Source organism: Pollachius pollachius (assembly GCF_949987615.1).
Source record: "Pollachius pollachius genome assembly, chromosome: 18".
Taxonomy (NCBI): domain Eukaryota; kingdom Metazoa; phylum Chordata; class Actinopteri; order Gadiformes; family Gadidae; genus Pollachius; species Pollachius pollachius.
The window spans coordinates 11,377,800-11,387,870 of NC_136951.1; the positions used below are offsets into that span (position 1 = coordinate 11,377,800).

General features: G+C 48.1%; 1 protein-coding gene across 7 annotated transcripts in view; it reads right to left on the bottom strand.

Moving 5' to 3' along the window:
* The window catches only part of celf2 (cugbp, Elav-like family member 2), a gene marked incomplete at both ends in the record, with an annotated part of 140,057 nt that overhangs the window by 3,823 nt on the left and 126,163 nt on the right, over window positions 1-10,071 (bottom strand). For 3 of the 7 annotated variants that reach the window (XM_079756088.1, XM_079756091.1, XM_079756090.1), the window contains 2 exons: window positions 1,489-1,605; window positions 5,923-6,057. In XM_079756088.1, coding sequence (XP_079612214.1) covers window positions 1,489-1,605; window positions 5,923-6,057 — 252 coding nt within the window. Of the gene's footprint in view, window positions 1-1,428; window positions 1,606-5,922; window positions 6,058-10,071 lie in introns of all 7 variants that reach the window. The other 4 variants (XM_079756086.1, XM_079756089.1, XM_079756087.1 and 1 more) reach the window with 2 other exon arrangements.

Sequence of the window (10,071 nt, forward strand, 5' to 3'; positions counted from 1 at the left end):
CCGCTACTGCCTCCCTGGAGGTCGTGGTCGGGCAGGGCTCGTGGGAGCAGCCAGACCTCCAGACACTATTAAAGAGCAGGTTTATGTGCAGGTTATATACATCTATATTATATTCACACACTGCGCACAGCGAGGCTAGACACACGCGGACGTGGAACATTTGGAACTGCCAGAAAACCTACAGCTAGGATCAAACCACGCTTCATCCTTCTTTTTGAGCTGATACTGTGCGATGATATTGCAGGTATATATTTTTTTTCTGACACACACGGATCATGAACCGCAAGTAAAACGAGTCAAGGTTGTTTCTGAAAGGGCTATTTTAGCTTTTTTGCTTTTTCTTTCCACCAAAGATAAAAAAAAAAACGGGTTCTAAACCAAGACTCTTCAACTTTTGTTTGCATGTCCTTCTGTTGCACACGAGACCCGGTAGCTCAGTAAATATTTCAGTACGTTCTGAAATAACCTCTCCTTTTCATTCATTACTCCCATCTCTTATTCTTTAGCATTCACATTAACAACATACGGATGAGGTGCACAAACTCACTGAGAGACAACATCATGACACGAATGGATGAAACACAAGACCCCTTGCAGCAAACTTAACCCAGAGACACTGGATGAATGGGTTAGTGGATGGATTTAATCGCTGGATGGATGAATGTAGATGGATGAGTGATGGATAATGGGCAATGGATGGATGGATGAAATGTGAATTGGCTGGATTATGGAGGGATGGATGAACGTAATGATGGATGATGTTTGGTTTATGGTACAAATTCAGAGAAAAGATATGAGCAAACTTCGAATTACCAGTGGCTCAAAAAAAGCGTGTCGATTCATATGCAAATATCAACAAATGCTTCTTTTCAACGTGTATTCATTGCTTTTAATTCCCAATTTGTTGGCGCACATCATTCACACACCACATGATTATTGTGGTGTGCGAAACGGTCACTCTTGTTTAATCATGACATTGTTTAACCTTGACATGGGGTAATGGTGACTTCATGCGGTGAGACGGTGGTGGATGCCGTGGGGCAGGGCTGTAACGCATTTATCTCAAATTAATCCCCAAAATAGTTATATGGAAAATATCGTTAGAGCTGTATCGTTCTGTCCATTTATTTACACATATTTACACATTATACGCACGCACACACACACACACACACACACACACACACACACACACACACACACACACACACATACACACACTAAGTATAATCATTTAAGAAAGGCTGTCAACAAATGACTTACTCATAACTTACTTAAAATTTCATTAAAAAGCAGGTGTGGAATAAGGGTATCTTCCTTTCTAAAGGCGAGGCTTCGGAGAGCCGGGGTCGAACCCGGTACCCTACGACCACCTTAGTCCACTACACCACCCTTCCACACAAGCGGACTAACGCTGACTATCGTTACAACCCCACCTGGGTGAGGGCGGGTGAAGGATGAGGGGTGAATACTCACTATTGACGCTACCTGCTAGTGCATTAATGTTGTTCAGGCCAACCGTGGCTCCAGCCAGGCCCTGCAGGGTCCCCAGCGAGGTCAGGGAGCTCATGGCCCCGGCGTTGGATCCAGCCGTTGTCCCCGCTACTGAACCGGGAAGGAGGGCGAGGATAAAGGATAAAGAGGGAGAGAGAAAGAGACAGAGAGGGAGAGAGAGAGAGAGAGAGAGAGGAGAGAGAGAGATGGGTTAGCACTGTGGAAGCGAGCACATCTTGTTCCGTTGACCATTTCTGGTCAAAGAGTTAGAAGAATAGTGTTTTTCTTTTTTTTGTGTACCCCCTCCCATCCCCTTTAACACCTGTTAATAGATTGGCCTTCCGGGGACTAAGACGTGATCCCCAGTGGACTGCGGAGACGTTCGCTGAAAAGGCCAAACACGGGGACATAATTACGCGGCGATCCTAAGGCTGGGTGCGGCTCTAGTACATGCAAAGACAAGGTAGGATCGAACCCATCTGTAACAAATGATGTGACACTTCCAAATATCGGACAATGGAACAATGGTAGTTAAATGCAATGCATATATTTTAACCTGGTGTAGCTTAAATTTAGATCAAGTGTATTTGTACTGGTATATCAAAATTAAAAACAGCAAAACAACTATAAAGCCAATGGATAAGAGTTTGAAATGGGGTGTCTTTGCCCGCATCTTTTGTGCAAACCACATGGATTGAAGACTTTTCTGGAAAGGGTAATAATACTAACAACGGACACTAAATTCCACGGAACGGAGAAGACACGCATGCAGGCGGGACTAGAGACACAATCAGCAGTGAGAAGAACAATCACTCACTCTTGCTTCAACTGAAAGCCTAAGCCTCAAATAAAGTGCCAATTTTGGAAATGTAACTTCACACAAAGTGTGTGATGCTATCGTAGCTAGCGTTGTTTTTTAACACAGCCCATCCATGAACTGGATTTGTTTCACTTGTTGAAATTATGTATTTTGTATTTTTATTTCACCACCAATTCATGTTAATTGAATCACATCAAGTTTACGGTGGCTGTCTAATCGTCGTCCAATAACATTTTTTTTTTGTGGTACTCAAATCTAGCAAGCTACAAACAAATATCCCCTGTTAAATGTGTCCCATAGGCTACATTACAGAAATTATAGCTGGTAGAATATATTCTTTGTGACACCCAATACTTAAATCAGAAAAAGATAGATGAGATGTTATTTCTAGTTCAAAATATAATTGGCAATTGAAACAGTTTTTCTCAATACCTTTTCTTTTCTTACTTAATTGTTATGCTGAGACACTGATGACACTAATTACAGCTTTAGCACTTTTGGAAAAAAAAATCAAATTTTGAATATATGGTGCTGTGAATTGTTATTATGTTTTATATATGACACTAAACGACAGGCCGGAACGGCAAAACCAACCTATGTGGATTACGACACACAGACACCAAAAATGGAAGCACCGACAAATACACACACCCACACAAACAAACAAACAAACAAACACACAAACACAACACTGCACTAAGGCGTTGGCGGCATGGGATGTCGGACCAAAATGGCGGCAGAGGGCGGGCTAAAATGCAACATGGCACCCGAAAGTGGTAGCCAAGCTTTTATTTTTAAACACATTTACTTCCTGTAGCCTTTTACCCTTGATTTCTTCAAGCGAGGTGTCAAAAACAACGCAGAATACAGAACAGAATCACAACGGAATAGGTTGAAAGGAAGGTGAGACACCGAGAGAGTGTGGTATATGCAGCACTTTGTAAAAGAAAAGAGAAGGGAACGAATAAAGCATCAGACTTGCCAGCTTTTCTTCATGCAAAGCTAAATGTGTATTGATCCAACCCTGTTGTGCGAGCCAACGTGGCCCCATTCATGCTTGAACTCATGGGTGTCACAGAGAGAGAGCGAGAGAGAGAGAGAGAGAGAGAGAGAGAGAGAGAGAGAGAGGGAGAGAGTGAGATGGAGATAAATATATAAAGATAGATATAGGCCTTAATCGACAGTATGAGAGAAATAAAGAGAGAGAGAGAGAGAAAGACCGGGAGGGAAAAGCAGGAAAGAGTGAGATAGAAATGCAGTGAAAACAAGATTAAAAAAAACAAAGTGCTAGAATGAGGGAGACAGAAAGCAGAACAAAGACAGAGTCCAAAGAGAGAACGCACAGAACAGAAAGGGTGAAAGAGACGGAGCGACATATTGAGGTGCAGAGGAGAAAAGTGTGTAGGCCAGGAAAATAAACGGACTTGAGGAATGAAAAGAATGGGACATTGGCACTGACTGCAAAGCGAGCAAGAGAGAGAGAGAGAGAGAGAGAGAGAGAGAGAGAGAGACAGCCGGGCAGGAGATGTCGTCAGCACAAATTTGGACGGAAAGCTTTTCCCGACAGTTTTAACTTTGAATTGTTGTCTTTTCTCTTCCTTTTTAGGGGGAGCCTGCTCTCTGAAAGAAGATGGCAAAGCCCTTAGCTTGTTGGGCGAGTCGGAGCGTGATGGTTGTGTGTGAGTCGAGGGGACAGAGCGTAGCTGCACTGGGATGACTTGGCTTTGGTGTGTGTGCGCCTGTGTGTGTGTATGTGTGTGTGTTTGTGTGCATGAGTGGGTGAGTGTGTGTTTGTGTGTGTTTGTGTTAGCACGTGCACTTGGGGTGGGGTGCTTCATGGCAAGTGCATGGATGTGACCCTGTCTGAACTGTATTTTCCTCCACCACCCCCCCCTCCCCACACCCCCAACTGCTAAAGCCCTGACTCTTTCGATCATCACATAGACGGGTGCCACGGCAACAACGGCAAACAGCGCCCGTAGCAGCAGCAGCAGCAGTAGCAGCAGCAGTGAGACCGTAGACAACGAATACAGCGACACAGAAAAACAATAGAGGCCCAACCCCAGCCCTCAGCTCCTACCAACTCCACCTCCACCACCACCACCACCACCTAGAGAGGAGGAGGAGGAGGAGGAGGTGGTGGCGGCGTTGGGAGTGTACGCCTTCAGTGAGGTTTATCTCTCCAGGGGGACTATTTGACAGTTGAGGACCCCCCTGCCCCCCAAAAGAAAGAAAAAAAAAGGGAAGAAAACCAAAGACACCTCACTTCAAAAGACAGCAGTACAAAGATGCATGCCGCACACATCACAGCGCACGTACACACGGAACAAACGCGCGCACACACGCACATTCTGACGACGAGCTATAGGAGGGAGAAAGAAAAATGGACAAAAAAATACACGCACGCGACGTGAAACTTCAAAACAGGTCTTGCGGTGTGCAGAGCTCTGACAAGTTGTTGACATGGAGGTGTACACGGACAGACACGAACACGGAGGAACACACACACACACACACACACACACACACACACATTCCCTGTCACCATCACAGGCACCCACACACAGAATGCTGGTACCGACACACACACACGCACACACAGACGCGCTCGCGCAGCATGAGAGCGTGTGCGCCCACACGGTGAGAGAGGAAGTGAAACGCGAACAAGACAGGAAGTGAAGGCGGACTTTAAAGTCAACGCTGGGTGGATGGGTGGCGGTGGCGTTGGTGGTGGTGGCGGTGGTGGCGGTGGTGGCGGCGGTGGCGGTGGTGGTGGTAGGGTCAAAACCATACTGGGTGAGCATGACATCTCCATTACGATGATGAGGCTCCCTGACGATGGTCACCGGGCGAACGTCGGCGAGAGAGAGAGAGAGAGAGAGAGAGAGAGAAACAGAGAGGAGCGAGGGTGACGTCATGAGGGCCCGCGGGTCGGGATGGTGTGGACGCACGCACGCACGCACGCACGCACGCACGCACACACGCACAGGGCTGTGTCAGGAGGCGGTGGCGGTGGTTGGGGGTGGTCGACAACAGAGAGAGGAGGCGGAGGTGGGGGCGAGGGCGGGGCGGGAGATGGGGTGGAGGGATGAGAAAAGAAAAAACAACGGATGAGGGCGGAGCGGCTGGTGGATTTCCGATGACTGTTTTCGGTGAGGATGACCAAGCCAAGCTTTTCCATTTTTTTTCTTTGCGTTCTTTTTTTCTGTTGTTTGCCTTTTTTGCGGACGACACCGATGGTGGATGGGGGACGGCGGAACAGGGTGGGGGGGGGGGTGGAGGCAGGGCCAGGAGGAGGCGAGTGACTTCAGGAGTGGGTTGGGGGGGATGTGTCCCGGTCAAGGTGGTCCTGGTCGCTGGGTACAGCCGCGAAAGCGGAATTGGGGGGGGGCGTGGCCAAGGGAAACTGTGGGTGGATCCCTCGTTCACCTAATCCCTCCACCACCCCCCATCCCCCTATCTCTCAACCCTACAGCCACCACTTTCCCCTTCCGTCCATCCTTCCATCCTTCCTTCTGTCCGTTCGGCCTCCTCTCCTTTCCCCCCCTCTCCCTCCCCACACCGGCGCCCGTTGCCGCGGTGATGGTGGCGGTGGTGGTGACGGTTACCTGGGCTGCCCAGCGCCCCCAGGGAGGCCACGCTGGAGGAGAGGGGGTTAACACCGGACGGGGTGGCTGAGCTTTGGGCAGCCGCCGCCGCCGCGGCCAGCGCGGCCAGGTTCTGCAGCTGGAGCGCGCTCATACCTGGGTGAGACAAGAGGCCAGAGAGTGCGCAGGAGGCAGGGGGTCAAAACCTTTCGGGGCGGGTGGGTGGGTGGGTGGGTGGGTGGGGGTTTGAGGGTTGCTGCTGGGTGGTCGCACCCGAAAGGATGAATCTGACACATGGGCTCGACCTGACCCAAAGGGAGAGAGTCTTAGCTGTCTGTGGCAATCCGAGGCGAGGAGATTTGATATATATATATATATATATAGATCTATCTCTATATATATATATACACACAAAGAACGGTGTGGGTAGGTGAAATAGAGGGGCAGAACCTATGTGTCCTGCCGAGCACATAGCAGAACTAGAAGCCATAGTGTCCCTCTCTCTCTCTGTTCGGCGCGGTGCCGCTGGGCTTTCATGGAATTCCACCTGTGTCCCATGCTTGCTAATTAGCACGCCGGCATTAGCATATGGGCCCGTACTTAAGCATAATTAGCGACCGCATGCCAATGTCTAAATGGCAGTTAGGTAAAGGCTAGAATAGAAAGAGCTTTTGAAGTGCTACCGCTCAAACCTTCTGCTCGCCGGCCTGGGGGGACCTGCACTCTGCGGGGGGCCATGTGACCTAAGCGCTCCGCTGAATGATTCGGTGCTCCACAGCTCTGGCCTAGGTCAGGAGAGCTCAGTGTTCAGCACTTGTGGCATTTAATATTTGTTGGCATTTCTATGATTTTATATGAACTATTATTATTGATATATTCATAAAGCTGCTTTTACTGCAGCTTTCCCTAAGAGTCTCTTCCTAATTAGGTCGTCAAATGTGTTGGCTATTGTTTTCTGCCAACCACACCACTGGACTGAAAAAGCAGACAATTTAAACATCTCAATTGTGTCGTTAGTGAGTGTTGGAGCAGCTGTGATGCGCATCTCGTGAATGTGTTGGAAATATTAAAGGGAAGGCAGTTTAGAAATGTGGACACACCGTCGATGTAAGGTTATGCGTCGTATATACAGTGTGAATGTATATACACAATACCATGAAATAAAACACACACACGCACATACGCTCACACACACACACACACAGGTCACACCAACAGGACACAAACAAAGGGGAACAACTCGTTTGAGATACACAGCAAGACTTCCTTCCGGAAGACTCATTTTCAAACACACATTGGGTTCAGTTTCAGGGTAAAAAAAAAAAGTGATCCATTGCGGGGCGGACCCAGCTTGAAAACATGTCCTCTGGGAACAGATGGGTGGATTTCATGCCGATATTTGTGGCACCGGATTGGTCGATTCTCCGGTGTCCCCAAAATCCACATTCTTCTGTGGAGTGTGGACTGCCAGTTCTAAATGTTCTCTTCTTCTTCCAAGGTTTCTGTGACAATCTGCTGTGACAGAATGTGCGGCTTCTCCATTTCTCAGTGTATTTGTGTGTGTGTGTGTGTGTGTGTGTGTTTGTGTGTTTGTGTGTGTGCGCCAGTTTGTGTTTACTTGCCAGTGTGTGAAAATGTGTGCGTAGGTGGATTATTGTGTGTGAATGTGTTTCATCCAGACAGAGTGTGTGAAATCGAACCCAACCTGGCAACCTGAGTCTACTATGTGTGTTTGTGTGTGTGTGTGTGTGTGTGTGTGTGTGTATGTGTGTGTGTGTGTGTGTGTGTGTGTGTGTGTGTGTGTGTGTCTGGCTGGCTATGTGTGCATCTATATCTCAATGTGACTGTAATCGTATGAAAGTGCTAGTGTGTGTGTATGTGTGCCTGTGCGCTCTGTGTGTATAACCGAAAAGTGAAAAATAGAAGGCCTTCTTTATCACATTTTTTTAACTAAATTTCAAGCCAAAACCACTAGGCTCAAAGAATCGCCTGAATTATTCTCAGTACATTTTTGTGATACGTCAAAAGCCAAACAAGATTTTCTGCTCGTAAAACAGATATGGATCCTGTGAACATCATTTATTTTGTCACATTCTCTAAATCCATCATGAACTCAAATCTAATCGCGGACCAACTTCAGGGACAATCTTTAAAAAAATCTAGTTCTGGGATATGACCCTGGAGGAGAAAACGGAAAAGTTGAGAGGGGTCGGAAACATTGTTTTTAATGTGGATCCACTTAAGTAAACTCAATCAGACACTCTGACGTGATCGAGAGTGTTGGGGTGAAGGGAGAGAGAGAGAGAGCACTGTTTCCTTTCCCTTTGTGTTGCTAACAGAGTGTTGTTCAAACTGCCTCGATTTCTTGTCTGTCGAAAGCAAACATTGCTGTCTTTTCGCCTTCAAAGTTTATCTCTTTGGGTACAGCCTGGCATTGTTGCAGTAGCATTGACGCCATTCTGTTTACATTGATGTTGTTAGGCTACATATGCTAAAAATAGTATGCTATACATACACAAGCTTTGGGACAGATATGCTTGTCACGCTATGTACTTGCTAAATAAACATTTTGAGTATACAAAGATTCATATGTATTTATTCAAATGTATAATAGTGAGCCAATTGGGATACTAACTGAACTTTCTTACACTGTCCCATGGGCACGATGCATGCTGGGAGTTAAACGTTTTGCCTCAGCTACACCATGCCTAAACAATGAGGCAAAGAAAATAATTATAGAAAAGAAAACATCATTATGACCATCATTATTCAAAAAAAAAGTGTTTCTTCCAAATAGATCGATATCTGTATCAAATATATGCTGTGCTTGATGAGAAAACGGGCCCTAGGAATAACATGGGAATGCTATAGCAACAGCGACCACAATGACAAAAGAAGTAGCAATTGAATGTACTGAAGTCAAGTGAACTGCTCCATCCATTGAAGTGGTGAAAATAACATCTTGAGCGACTCTAGATGGCTGAGATCTGAGAACCAGGGTGGAGGCCTCAGAGAAAGCGCGCACTTTCCAGACAGTGATGAAGAGGAAGAGAACGGAGGGAGGGAGGAAGGAAGGGAGGGGTGCCAAAGTAACTGGGTTAGAGATAAGAGCGGGGGGAAAATAAGAGATGAAGTATAGGAGAGCTCAACGTGGAAGACGGAGAGTGCTTCTGTTTGAGAGAGAGAGAGAGAGAGAGAGAGAGAGAGAGAGAGAGAGAGAGAAAGAGAGAATGCAACGAAAGGAGGGATGAATGCAATCTCTTCCAATGTCACAAGATATGGGTGAATGTGTGTGTGTGTGTGTGTGTGTGTGTGTGTGTACTGTACGCAAGCGGGCGCAAGTATTTATGCCTGTATGTGTGTGTGCCTGTGTGTGCTGCATGCTTGTTCATTTGAGCATGTTAGTGTGTGTGTGCATATATATATATACGTGTGTGTGTGTGAGTGTGTGTGTGTGTGTGTAGTTGTGTGTGTGTGTGTGTTAATGTCAGTGCCTGTATATTGGCCCCTGTGTTGGCTGTGGGGGCCCCTGCATTGGCCCTTGAGTTGGCTGTAGGAGCACCTGTGCTGGCGCCTGTGTTGGCTGTGGGGGCCCCTGTGTTGGCTGTGGGGGCCCCTGTTTTTGGCCCCTGTGTTGGCTGTGGGGGCCCCTGTGTTGGCTGTGGGGGCCCCTGTTTTTGGCCCCTGTGTTGGCTGTGGGGGCCCCTGTGCTGACCCCTGCGTTGGCCCTTGAGTTGGCTGTAGGAGCACCTGTGTTGGCACCTGTGTTGGCATTGGGGGCCCCCGTGTTGGCTTTGGGGGGGGCCCTGCGTTGGACCCTGTGTTGGCTGTGGGGGCCCCTGTGTTGGCTGTGGGGGCTCCTGCAGGGGCTCCTGTGTTGGCCCCTGTGTTGGCTGTGGGGGCCCCTGTGTTGGCTGTGGGGGCCCCTGTGTTGGCTGTGGGGGCCCCTGTGTTGGCTGTGGGGGCCCCTGTGTTGGCTATGGGGGCTCCTGTAGGGGCTCTGTGTTGGCCCCTGTGTTGGCTGTGGGGGCCCCTGTGTTGGCTGTGGGGGCTCCTGTAGGGGCTCCTGCGTTGGCCCCTGTGTTGGCTGTGGGGGCCCCTGTTTTGGCCGTGTCTAATTGAATGCTCATTGGTGTAATTGAGCCTCTCGGCGGCGTGGCTTCCTCAGCT